Genomic DNA, 13,714 nt, shown 5'->3' on the forward strand with positions numbered 1-13,714 from the left:
CAGCCACCTTCAGCCACGTCCAGCCACCTCCAGCCACCTCCAGCCCTGGCTGGGATGCTCTCACACACAGGCACACACACCGGAGCACGTTTTGGAGCTCTCCTGTGTCTGTGCACAGGCAGGGAGTCCCTACACCCTCGGTGCAGCCCGGAGAGCATGCCTGTCTGTGTGTCTGTGTGTCTGTGAGTCTGTGTGTCTGTGTGTCTGTGTGTCTGTGTGTCTGTGTGTCTGTGTGTCTGTGTGTCTGTGTGTCTCTGTGTGTGTGCAGACACACGGACATGCCCCGGTGTCCAGCCAGGCACGGGGCTGGCAGGCAGAGGCAGTGCCGTGGTGCAGCTTTCCAGGTTGACTGGGATGATGTGGGAGGCGGTGTTGACAGGGAGACATGCTGTTGTGGTGGGTGACAGCAAAGAGCAGCAGTTGTCACCGGCAGGGTCTCTATTCTCATGCAAAGCAGGGGACGAGGGTGGCACTGAGGCTGGGTATTCAGGCACAAAACCTGATATACCCCGCAGCACTGAATAGGTCCAGTATTTTTAGCATCCCCTGCTTTCTGGTTTCCCACCTTCAGTTTTGGTTTGGCCCTTGGACTGATTTTAGAAGGAAATCCCTTCTTGCTGGAGTGGCTGTATTGGTGTTGGGGAGGACATCTGCCCCCTCTGTGCACAGGTTAAAGGGCTGGGAGGAAAAGGATTGCTGCTCTGGCACACAGAGGGGAAGATGGACTCTTCTTCCCTGTCTCTGCCTCTTGATCTGCGCTGCTAAGGACTCACAGAGATGCTGAGTGACAGAAACTGAATTTTTACATGGCAAAGATCAGCCCTACATTGAGGCTGTAGGAGAAAAAGGAGCTTTGTTTTCTCATTTGCTTCAATAACCCAGAGAAACCCCTGGGTGCAGTGAGAAACAGGGGTGCCTGTGGGGGCCACTTGTGTAGTGGGGCCCTTGGGACACGCCAAGTTTGTGCTGGGTGATGTAAGACCTGGAGCAAGAGCCCAGCTTGGCTGAGGAAGGGGAGTGAGACCTGCAAGAGAGAGGCTGCAGCTGCCCCATGCACAACCTGGGGGGCAAAAAGGACAATTTCTACCTCTGTGTGCTCTCCTCTGTGGGCAGGACACAGGGAAGACCCCAAATGTGTGGTCTGTGGCCAGGGTACTCAATGAGGTGCTCACACCAGAGGGGTACCAAGGGACGGAGCTTGGGGTGCCCTGGAGTCAGGGTGAGCTGCAGGAGAGGAGCCAAAATACTGCTGAGACTTCTGAGCACCTCCCAGGATGGCTTAGGAGCCCTGGTAGGAGCCTCTGTGGGGCTTGTGGGCAGGTGGGGGGCTGAGAGCTGGGCCAAGGACAGAAAACACGAGCAGAGAGGCTCTGCCCATGGCTGAGGTGTTCTGGGGTGTGAAGGATGCTGAGGTACCTGGCCAGGACCCCTGGTGTCACACAGGATGATGAGAACTCTCTTCTTTTGTCTTTCAGCCCCTCCACTGGAAATATTTCTGTGGTGAAAGAGATTGTGGACAAACTGCTGAAGGGCTATGACGTCCGCCTCAGGCCTGACTTTGGAGGTACGGTGAGGGCCGGCCGCGAGCAGTGTCTGTGTCTGTGCTGGCCCCTTGGCAGGCACTGCTCCCTCAGACACCTCCAACCCCAGCCCTCACACCCTCATGACCTTCTCCCTCACATTTCTTTCACCCCTCCTGCTTTTCCTTCTCCTCTCTCTGGTTCCTCTCCTTGCACCATCACCATCTCTGCAGAGAGCTGCCTTGTCCATGCTGCGGCGTTTCTGGGGATATTTTGCCACAACAGAGACACCCGGCTTTTCCTCTGCTCTAAGCTTTCCTCCATCACAGACAACAAGTCATGCCTCCTCCATTTCTGCTCCCAGTGCCAGATATTTTGGCTCTTTTCCCTGCAGAGGGTCGAGGTGATTGCTGGCGGGGCTGTTGGTTGGCCTGCAAAGCTGCTCCCTCAGCAACAGTGAGGCATAAAATATTCCCTGGGGAGCTGGTGGCCTGACTGCCATTCAGTAGGAGGTGCAAGGATCTTCAATTCCTCCCTCGGGTCCTGCGAGCAAGCAGGAGAATCACAAGGGCCTGGTGGGGATGAAATAGGGAAAATCTTTGGGCACTGTTGTGTTCTCAGGTCCAGCTGAGGTCCATTTCTCGGAGAGGAGCAGACACTGGAAAAGCACAGGGAGGGGGATCTGAGGATTCTGAACTCAGTCTGCCAAGCCTGGCTGGTTTAAGTCTTTTTCTGGGCAATGCTATTTCCTCCTCATGAGGAGATGATGCTCAGCCCACAGGAGGACAGATACACGGTAAGGTGTCCCTCTGCACAGGACTGTTTCCCTGGTGGGAAAAAGGTTCATTCCTGTGCTCTCAGGGGGAAGAAAGGCTGGGGACAATTACTTATTGGCTCAAGGGAGCAGTTTTCTCCCAACAGGGCTGATCCATAGTTCCTAGAAGTTGGGAGTGGAGGAATATCCTCAGTAATTTCATCAAGTTTTGAAGGCACCCAACAGTGTATCGCTGTTTCCCATGACCAAACCCATCTCTCCTCTAAACCTCTGGTTTCCCTACACCTCACCCAGCCCTGCCCCAAGCACTGACCACCCCGTACCATTCAGCAGACACTCCCTTCCATCCCCACAAACACCGTTCCTCATCTCCTTATGGTGGAACAGGGGCTCTCAGGAGGCGGCACCAAGCGCTGCTGGACCCTGGCCTCAGGGAGGGCTCGGGGAGGAGATGATGCCCATCCCTCTGCAGTGCTCAGGAGCACCTGGGAGGTCACCCAGAGCAGCGGGGAGACACTTTGGATGCAGCATTCTGCAGGCAAACAGGGCTTCCAAATCTTCCCTCTCTCCTTTGGACATGGGATATGGCTGGCTTTGATTTAAGGGCTCTGCCCAGCAAACATGAAATGTCCCTATTACCTGGCCAGCCCCAATCACAGAAATTGGTGCAGTCACATTTTATGAGGGGGAGAGCCGCGGAGATGACATAAAACTGGAAGAGAAGCACGGTGCAAAGGCACGGCGGTGGTTGTGACAGCGAGGCAGGAGGTGACGCAGAGCCACGGCACAGAGGGACCCATGGGCTGGGGGTCCAGCAGCTTTTGTTTTCTGATTCCAGGCCCCCAGGGTGTCCAGGACAGGGCCCAGCCCTTCCTTCAGTGCAGGGCTCTGCTGACCCTGCCAGATCTGTGCGGTGCTCGGGCTGGGCTCGGCAGGCACTGCGTTCTCCTGGGCTGCAGGATGGATGGGGCTGGGAAACCGTGGCATTTGACTTGATTTTACTCTGAATTCCCAAAGTGCAAGCTGCACTTCTCCACACTCAAGCAAAGAAATAGAATTATGACCATAACCCCCTTCCCTGTAATTGCTTCACTGTTGCCTTTCACCCTTTCTTGTCCTTCCCTTTACTCAGGATCCTGGGGAGGAGCACCTTGGTGCTCATGAGAAGCCCAAACTATCAGCAACCCTGGCTCCTTCCCCCGAGGCCAAGCTTCTCCAGGCAAAATTCCTGCAGCATTTCCAGCTGGGCAGACACAAGAGTCTGGAAGCTGGAGATTGTTGGTGTGTAAGGCCAGGGGAAAGGGGTGGAAGTTTCTGCTGTACCCACAGCTCAGCAGTTCCCTGGGGTTTTGGATGAAGCCTGTTTCTAGGTGAAATCCAGTGTGATCATGCCATGTCTAACCCTGTGTGGCTCCTGATCCATTCACAGTCCCGCTGTGGAGAGGGTGAAGCTCTCCCCAGTAAGTGGTGTATAGCTGCCACATCCATAGGACCCACAGGAACATCATGAGGTTGTGCCAGGGGAGGCTCAGGTTGGATTTCAGGAGAAAGTTCTTTCCCCAGAGGGTGATTGGAAACTGGAATAGGCTCCCCAGGGAATGGTCATGTCCCCAGGGCTGCCAGAGCTCCAGGAGCACTTGTACACTGCTCTCAGGCACAAGCTGGGGTTGTTGGGGTGTCCTGGACAGGGTCAGGAGTTGGACTGGATCATCCTTGTGGGTCCCTTCCTGCTCTGGATGTTCTGTGGAACAGGCACAGTTTGGGCAAAGCCCTGGGAGCTGTATGTGTGCAGCCCTGCTGTCTCTCAGTGATGTGTGGGGCTGGACTGAGCTCAATTCCAGTATCCTGAGGGCTGGGCTGTTCTCCAGGACTGCCCTGTGCTCCACCTGGGCTGTCCTGCCACCCCTCCTCTGCCTTCCAGCTGGGCACAAAGGGTGTAAACCCCCTCTGCTGTGCTGTCATACTGGGAACACTGGCCAGGGTGAGCTGGGAATGGCCAAGGTGGCACCTTGGAGGGGTGGCATGTCCTGCTGGGAGCCCTGTGCCCTGAAGGCAGGTCCTGGAGCTGTCTCAGAGCTGGCCAAGAGTGACCAGGGGGTCTGGCTGGACAGGCAGCTGCCTGCCCAAGTGGATGGGACTGGAGCAAAGCAGCTGCCACTCAGCTGCCCATGAACCAGGGTGAGCTGTGCCTCTAAAGCCAGAGCCTTCAGCTCTTCGTGGCTCAAGGATGAGGCTCTGGGGACAGGAAGGTCACAGCAGGCAGTGCTGTGGAGGTGTGGGCACGGCAAGGTCCTTCCCAGACAGATTCCCACGGGAGAAATGCAACCCACAAACGCGATGAAGCAGTCTGGCTTCCCTCCCTCCCTTCCCTGCTCTTTCCTGCCTGCTTTCCCCATGCTTCCCTCCTGCAGCAGAGTTGTTTCCTTCTTGCCATCCTGCTCCCACATCAGTGGCAGTCACCCTGCAGTGTCCCCACCCTCACAGCATCCCACCTCCACCTCCTGGGGTGCCTCCTCCATCCACTCCTGCCTTCAGAGCAGGAGGAGCTGGGATCCTTTGGATGTTCCCTGTTCCCATGTACCACTTGCCATGGTGAGGCAGTTCTTGCCCCTCACAGTCTAAGAGAGCCTCAAGGCTCATCCCAGCACCCCAACCCTGCCCAGGATGGGGTGCTTCCACAGCTCCAAATACAACTCACAGCTCCCCAGTCCTCTTTTTTTTAAAAAAAAAAAAAAAAGAAGAGAAAGAGAACTCCGCCTAATGCCAAAAGGAGGACAGGCCTGCTGGGGATTGCAGTTCACTTTTTAATTTTGAGATGCCTCGTTAGCTCTGGGCCGAGCTGAGTGGCTGAGAAGCGTCAGGCACTCGCTCTCCTCCCTCTCCCAGCCCCTTAAAGCCATTAGGCCGATGAGCCGGCCGGCTCTCAGGGGTGGTGCCGTGGCCATGAGGGCCGGGAGCTCACCTGGGGAGCTCGGCTGAGTGGGGGGACACCGAAAGGGAAAGCTGGAGCCGTGAGGAGATGGTGGAAAAATCTGGGAGCAACTCCATGGGGAAGCCACCCTGGTTAGGTGGGGGCAGCCTGAGGGACAGCTCGGTCTCCAGGCCCTGAAGGGTCACACCATGCTGGAGAGGTGTGGGACAGTGCCAGGGTGGGACGTGAGGGGACCACAGGTACAGGAGAGGGCCTGGGACTGAGGGGACAGCAGTGGGGTCATGGCAAACAAGTCTAAAGGGTCTGGGCAGGGTTGTGGCCTGGATCTGGAGCAGCCCTCGGGAGGGATGTGCAGGGAGGAGCAAGATGGAGCCAGGCCTCCGAGAGAGAGATCTTTGTCCTGGTACTGCAAGAGCAGCAAGAATGCAGAGAGAGGGTTTTGCTCTTTGGGACAGCACAACGTTCTCACAGGGACATCAAATCACAGGTGGGTGCCACCCAGCCGGCCCTGGGGGCTGGGGACAGTCTGGGGGGTGATTTGTATAGCACATTAATTACACCACGAGGCAAGCAGGATGTCCATGGGGTAGGAGCTGGTGAGCAGGGAATGCTGCAGATAAGGTCTGGGAATCAGAGCCGTGGGGAGAGAGCTTTCTGAGCAGCACCCTGGCTCTGGTAAGTGCTCTTAGGCACTCACTTTCAGAAGCATTAGCTCCATAGGAGAAAAAAAATTTAAAAAAAAATAAAAAAAAAAAAGGAAAAGAAAGCAAACTAAGATCATATTGCCCCAGGGTAGAGAAGGAGGCAATGAAGGAATGGCAGGAAGATCCCGCTTGAGCTCAGTGACTCAGCTGCTCTCTGTTGGTGCAATGTTTCCAGCCCAAAACTTTGCAAGAGTTCCAAGCAGATGGCTCTTTATGGTTTTCCAGCATCATTTGCAGGTCTTGGTAGCCAAAAGCAAGGTGAGGGCAAATTCTGCTCCTTGCTGCCAGCCGTCCTGGAGTGCAGGGTTCCTGGTGTTTCTCTTGGGGGGTATGCAAGTGTCTGAGAATGCCTGGTGAAAACAGAATGACCGTGAAGCCCTTGGGATCGCACAGTAAATCCTGGGTTTTCATGTCTGTGGATCCAGCAGCTTTCCCTGCCCCATTTTGAATTCAAACTTCCCTAAGGAAAATTAGCACTTAAGGAGTCTTGGGTTGAAATGAGCCTGTGTCCTGCTCCTCGTCTGCTTTGTGTCATGGATGAGGCTTCCCAGCTCTCATCACCCTCTTTTGGGATATCCAAACCCCTCTTTGCTGCAATAGCTTGGCCTTCCTCCTTCCTGTCCCCTGCCCCTCCTGCTCTGAGCTTTTCTGCTCCATCACACCTTCACCCTCCTGGGCACCCAGCCCTGCTCCCATGTCCTGTTTTTTCCCCAGCATTCCTTCTTCAACAGCCACTTCAAATTCAGTGGATCTGGGGGTGAAATCCTCAGCCTTTCCCTGTGTAACAGCATCACTCTGAAAGCCAGAATTGTAAAAATAAATGATTGCTGATGCATAAAGTGTTGCAGTGAAGCATCGTCAGTGGTTCAGGGCTCCAACACAGAGCGGCTGCACCGGCTGCCACAGATGCAGCAGGGCATGGGGGGCTTGTGTTATTTCCCTGGCCCACCAGCCCCGTGTGCCTGGAAAACAGCAGCTCTTAGTGGTCCTGTGCTGGAAGGAATGGGAATTTGGTTTCCTCCATGGTCAAGGCTGTTGGTACTGTTAAAGCCTTCCCAAAAACGTCCCTGTTTTCCACTGCATGGTGGTGTTTTTTCCCAGGCAGCCAGCTTGCTTTGGATTTCTGAAGGGGGGGGGAGCGAAATTTTAGGAAAAAATGATTCATAAATTTCTGCGAACGAGCCAAATCGTGTACGTGCTGGGGTTTGTTTTTTTCCCTGTCCTAAAATGCTGGGGGGTGAAACGGCAGCACCCACTGCAGGGCTGGCCCCTGTGCATGTGGAGCAGGCGGGTCCCTGGTGTCACCAGAGACCTGGCTGGCACAAGGGCTGTGTCCCCACTGCCTCTGCTGCCAGGGCAGCATCTCAGAGCAGTGATGCTGCTGCAGGAGGACCAGGCTGTGGGGCTGGAACAGGGCAGTGCGTGCTGCTCTTTGGGCTGCCGTTCTGGGGGGCCACAGGAACTGCTCACTTGTCCTTCTAGGTGTTAGTTCTCAGCTTTCCCCTCCCCTTCTGTGACAAAAAATGTTTAAACCTCAGAGCAGCCAGGTTCAATTTTCCTTCTTTTTTTTTCTGAGATGCCTTGAGCCAGCCCTTTTGGGGCAGGGAATTGAGATTTAGCAGGAAAGCTCGTGTCCCACCAGGGACAGCTCCTTCTGTGCCCGCAGGAGGGCTTGTCAAGAGCTGGGCAGGGGTGAACCTGAAATGCTGCGCTTCACAGAGCCTGACTCCACCAGGAAACACCACCCTTCTGTCCCCACACCGTGGCTGGGCAGAAGAGCAGCTCTGGGTTGGAAAGCACAGGGGTAACTGTGGATCTGGAGAAGGGAGTTCATTGAGGAAGGACAGACAGAAGCCGTCTGGAAAGTCTGTAAACCCCAGTGTCACTCAAGGCCAAAGGAAAGGTGGATACCTACTAGGGCAGCAGTCCCACTTTCCTTCCTGAATAAAGAGCATTAAGAAAAGGCCATTCTTGGTCAGTAAAACCGGCTGCAGCTGTGCAGCCCTCTCTTCCTCCCCAGTTTATGTGACTTCTGGCTCCAGACCATGGGTCACATCCTCTCTAGGGCTAATCCAGAAGGAAGATGACAACCTCCTGCTGTTGTGTCTTACTTCATTAACTGAAGTGGCAGGAAATGAAAGGATCCCGTCCTTCTTGGGACATATGTGGATGTTAACACATTGCCACATGATGGAATTTCTATTTTTTTCACTTTGCTCTTTTTATACGAAATGCATGCTGCGAAAAGGACTCGGAGGCTGCAAAGTCAGACGCACAAGCCTTCAGAAAAAGCCAGAGTTGGGGTTTCTCCAGGGATCTGTATTTGGTTCCCTTGTGAGGGTGCACCAGAGGCAAGGTCCAGGAGTTGCTTCCTCCTGAACAGCCCTACAGAGCACACCAAGCTGCCATTTACACTTGGAGCTGATTTTTCTCATCCCCCTCACTACAGAGGGGGCAGGCTGGGGACGTGGCAGTGGGGACAGCTGAGGTGGCCACAGCAGCTGACGGGGGTGGGTTGAGGTGATTGTCTGGTGCAAAGCCTGGGACTGAGCACCCAAAGTCCATCTTGGACTTGTGCTTTGCTGGCTGCTCTGTGCTCAGAGCTGCTCTCCACACGGCATCAGCTGTTTTTATGACTGCTGTCAAGTACACCGCTACAGCGGGAGTGTGTTCACACCTCTCCCCCGAGAAGCCAAAGGTATCCCCTGCTGAGGGGTGCCCAGTGAGGATGGGATTTTTTCCAGGATGCTCAGCAGCACTGGAGCCAGCCACTGCCTGTTTGGAGCACAGCTCCGATTGATTTCAGCCACAGCTGTGAGCGCTCAGCCCCAGCGCCCCAAGAGAGAGACACACAGAGTTCACCGAAATCCGTGAGCTCGGGCAGCTCGGGTAGGACAGAGCACGCAGGAACTTGTGATGCCCCCAGTCCTGAAAAACAGGGCTCAGCCACAAAAACATCTTCCCTTTCCTGTGGGCTTCCCCCTCACTCACTGCAGGGCAGGCAGGGACCCCACTGTCAGCCCTGCCCTCCTGCAAATCCATCCTCTATCAGTCAAGGAAAAGCAAGGATGCTGTGGGCAGGTTAATTAAGAACTGGGTCTATAACATCCATTCAGCAGTGGGCATCCTTCCACCTGACCTCCATCCATTTTGCTTTCCTCCTGATTTTGTTCTTGAGGGCAATATTTTAGGATATTAGACCAGTCCCTTCCTCCAGTGTGACAGAGCTTGTGAACCTCTTGCTGCACACTGAACACCCTTGTGCATTCATGTGTGGTCATACTTATTATCCTCCTTTAGAGACAGGGATCTCTGGCACAGGGCAGTGGAGGCAGTTTTGGGGGAAGACAGCAATGGAGATGAGTTCCCCTGAATTTCAGCCCAGCACTGACCCTGGGTGTGTGAGCAAGTTGTGTGCCTGCTTTTCAGCATTTGGTGCCCAGTGGGGAACATAATGTTTTGCTGTCATCCATTCCAGTGGACTTCCCCTGGCACTGGATATGTTGATCCTCATGCCCAAAATGCCATTATGTGGGATAAATGAATCTGGTTTCCCTTCTCCTTCCTTTTCCCCCTTGGCTGGTTCAGTCTCTTTTATAACCAAGATGTCATCAGCATTTTAACTAAGCTTTTATTCCAGGAATTTTGCCTGCACCCTTAGTCACAGATTTTTTACATCAAGATGCAATGCGTTCGAGTAACCCATTAGCAGAATAATTCCAATACTTGCTAATTAATTAACTGACTAAAAGCAGATTGATGTTTGTAGCCTGTCTGGAGGATGTTTGCCACATCACCTGGACCCATGTTCCTCCTTGACAAACATCTGCGTAACACTCACCATTTCTGAGACTATTCCTGCCATAAACTTGCCTTCCAGGGACTGCCACTGAAAGCAAAATGTGAAAGGAGTGTAAAATCCATTAGTAGAAGTCCTTTTGATTACTCAAAATACATTCCCACCAGCCTGGAGCTGTTCATCAGAGCAGCTTTACATACCTGCATTGTTCATCCCCTAAAACTCCCAGTATCCCAGTTAGGCAGAGAAATATTTTTAATCCACACAACACGAAATAGAAAAGCCAAGGAATGTGCTGTAGTTTTAGTGCCTTGTGAAAGAGACTTTGTGTGTGCATGTCACTTTTCTCACCTATGTCTGGTTCAAAGAAATAGAGTTGGAGGCTGTTACAGTGTCAGACTGGCTGGATGTGAGAAGGTTTTTTGGTGGTGCTGACAGTATTTGGTCTGTAAAACCCATTCTTGCAGAGAGCCCTTGCTGGAGGTTTTTATATCTTGATATTTAACGTGAAATATCATGCACTTGTTAAAGCATGATCAGAAACATGGACAAGCCAAAAGATGTGTTTAATGGAGGCACAAGGTCTTTCAGAGGAATTCACATCCCACGGGTGAGAAAGGGCAAAGTTGGATGGTGGAGCCCAGTGGCACAGACTGGTCAGTTAAACAGCTTTTCTGGAGACCCAGGGGTTGATCCTGTCCCCATTAAATGGATGGAGGCAGAGCTCTTCTTCCTTCCCTGGGATGTGGAAGCTCCACTGTTTGCTTTGAGCAGAGCAGGAATTTCAGGCTGGGTTGGGAAGCACTGATCACTCCGTTCCTACAGGCTGTTTTTCTGGTTGTGGCATTTATCCCTGATTCTGTGTCACAGCTAAAAACTCCTTTTTTCCCCTCTGATCTTTCCCCCCTCCCCTTCCTGTTTCTCCTGTTCTTTGCAGTTGGGCAGGAATAGTCCTGTAAAATAATTGTGCTTGTGACAGGGGTGAGCCTCAGCCCAACCCACTGTGTCCAGAATTCCCCTCCCTAGACCTCAGGACCTCTTAATTCAGCCCTGGGATGGCTCCGAGTGCAGTTCTAGTTGGAAGAGAGACTCTGTAAAATTACATCTTGTTGTTCCATATTTATTCTCCCTCAGTGGTTTCCATGTCAAACTTGCTCAGTTTACCAGTCAAAACAAGATATTTCTACCTGCCAGCTCAGCCTGGGCTCTGGAAATCAAGCTGTGCTCTCTCTGCCCTGGACATCATCACTCGCCAAAAAGGATTCTCAGATCAGGGCTGAGCTGGATGTGATGTTGAGTATGCACAAATATCATTTATTCTCGGGTGGAATTAGGGGCTCTGTGTGATAGATATCAGCAAGGCTCCTGTGCTGTGCAAATATTGACTAACAAACCTTCCCCACCACCTGGGGGAGGATGGGCCACCACTGGGGACATTTTACACCTCGGGGACACCAAAAAGGGGGGCAGTTTTTGGGGGGTGATGCTGAAAACCCACAGCAGCACCAGGAATGGCACCGGGAAGCTCTGCTTCCTGCTATTCTCTTTATTTGTGAGAACAGACCTAGGCACCTCCTGAGCTCTGGGCCATTGCTTGGTCACCAAATTGTGGCCTTTCCTTCAGATGTGGAGTCCTGTGGGATCCCCAGAGGGATCAGGCAGATGGGCTCACTTCCTGCTGCAGAGAAATGTCATGGAATAGCCTCAGGAAAACCTCTTAATTCATGGGTATTAACCTCATTCACAAATAGTTCCCCTTCTCATGGATGAAGCAGAAGGACTTTCCTCAACACCCCTTCCAAGAAAAACTGAAATTGGCAAAATGTTTAAAAAACCGCTACGTGTGGCAGAAAATATATTTCCTGTGTATGACCATGTCAGAGAGTAGCAAAACCAGGAAGGGTGTCCTGCACTCCTGTCAGCTTCCTGTCACTCTTGGGCTCCTGTCGTGAATCCCCCAGGGGCTGCCAGCAAGAGGGGACACCAGAGCCTTCCCTGTCCCCATGTGGGGCTCTCCTCTGAGCCTGCAGAGCCATCCCAGCCACTGAAAGGCACGGTGGGCTGTTCTCTGTGACACAGCCCGAGAGCAGGGGAAGAAATAGAGTGACTGCCTCATTCCTGGGACACTTTGTCACCCCAGCTGAGCTGGGAGAGCACCAAAGTGCCCCTTCCTCTTCCACAGCTCTGTGCTGCGGTGCCAGGATGGGTTTCCTGGCCAGCTGAGCTTTCCAAACACATCCCCTCAGCTGCCTGGAGTACTTCTTACTCCTCTCTTACACTCAGTGAGGTGTTTCGCTGCTCCCTTTGAGGAGCCTGGTGCTGGTGGGACCACAGGTGATGTCTCCAGGTTGGGGGAACCTCGTGCCAGGGGAAAAGCCACGTCCAAGAGCTGCACTGGGCAGTTCAGTGGTTGGTGCATTAAAATGGGATGCTTGTGGCAGTGGCAAAGCTCTGGGTGTAAGATCAGAAGCTGTCAGGCCAGGAGAGGAGCTCACCCAGGTCACAGATGTCACCTGGAGAAGGTCTACAGGAGAGCCCATTCTCCTGGCCTCTGGAGAAGGATTTCAGCTTGGCAGGAAATTTTTGGAAGTGAGGGAGAGGGTAGGCTATGAGCTGAATTCTTCTCCTTATCCTCCTTTCACAGCAAAAATAGAACATTTATCACAAGTTCCCCTACATGTTTTTCTTCCCTATTGCACACTAGCTCCTTGCTAGTATTTGAAGCTCCAGAAAAAAGAAATTGATGAGTACTCAAGTTAATAATGTGTGCTTATTGTGTTGATGAATTGCTGGAGATGAATATATATGTAAAAGCTCTGCAAGATTCACTCATCCATGCATCCTGAGTGAAAGCAATTATTTTGGTGAGCAAATGGGACTTAGTTTTATGTCTTAATAAAGAGGTTCTGGGCTAAAAGGCAACTTTTGTCCCAGATATTATTGCAAATCAAGTCTTACTGAAATAATGGGAACTCCAGCACAGGGGGCAATCTTTCAAAAGAATCCTTTTTCCTACTAAACTCTTGCAGTTCTTGGTCACCACTGAATTTTGAATGTTTTCCCTGTCTTCAGACAGTGGAGAAAGAGCAGGAACCCCTGAACAAAGCACATCCAAGAGCCTCAGAAACTGAGGGATAAAAACTTCTCATCCCCTGGATGACATTTGGAAAGGGGGAGGCTTGTTTTTATGTGTGTGCTTTGTTTCTCGTGATTCCTAACTGAGATATGAATTTAATATGAATGTAATGATATTTTCAGGCCTGACTCACTCCATTTTTTTCAGTACTTGCCCTGTAAATTGTCCTGACTGCCCCTGAGCATAAACCTTGGGCACGGTGCAAGTTTAGCACCAGGTCCCAACCTGGCCATCTCGTTCCTTTTGTTCTTTCCCCACGTGCTGGGGATGTCCAACTGGATCCAATCCAGGAGTTACATCCTGTAAAAACACGAGTCTGTAAACAGTGATGAGGAGGTGTGACTAACTCATATGAAAAAAAATTGAAAACAGGGAGGAAAAAAGAGAAAACACCTTGTTGTTGTCACTTTGATAAAAATGCCAAACCCAGGTATTTAGTTGTTGTTACAAACACTTCTAAGACAGAGAAACAGATTTGATGTGAACAGAGGAGCTCGTGTTAACCCATTTAAATTAATTTGGCTCAGCTCATTTTCAGCTGAGGGGATTAGATGGCTCAGCATTTGGTAAAGTGTGAGTGTTTTCCCAGCCAGGTCACTTCCTATGGTCCAGGCCAGGTCTGCAGCTGCTTTGGGGGAGGATATTTCCAGTGCACACAAGAGAGAGGCTCCTCCACGGAGAAAAACATTTATTGCTCAGGTGTCAGGGAAGCTCCAGCACTGAAAAGCTGGGTCAGCACCTCTGTGCCCTGAGTGGGCAGGTGAGAAGTGAGACATTCCAATGGGCAGCTCGGGAGAAACTTCCACAGCTGCCAGGCAGGGAAAACTGCTAAATGACCTCACCTGGGG

General features: G+C 52.3%; 1 protein-coding gene across 2 annotated transcripts in view; it reads left to right on the top strand.

Moving 5' to 3' along the window:
* Positions 1-13,714, top strand: part of LOC107203820 (gamma-aminobutyric acid type A receptor subunit theta) — a 71,764-nt gene that overhangs the window by 3,768 nt on the left and 54,282 nt on the right. For both annotated transcript variants that reach the window (XM_015626258.3, XM_015626259.1), the window contains exon 2: positions 1,476-1,564. In XM_015626258.3, the coding sequence (XP_015481744.1) occupies positions 1,476-1,564 (89 nt within the window). The remainder of the gene's footprint in view (positions 1-1,475; positions 1,565-13,714) is intronic.

Source organism: Parus major, chromosome 4A (assembly GCF_001522545.3).
Source record: "Parus major isolate Abel chromosome 4A, Parus_major1.1, whole genome shotgun sequence".
In the NCBI taxonomy this organism is placed as follows: Eukaryota; Metazoa; Chordata; class Aves; order Passeriformes; family Paridae; genus Parus; species Parus major.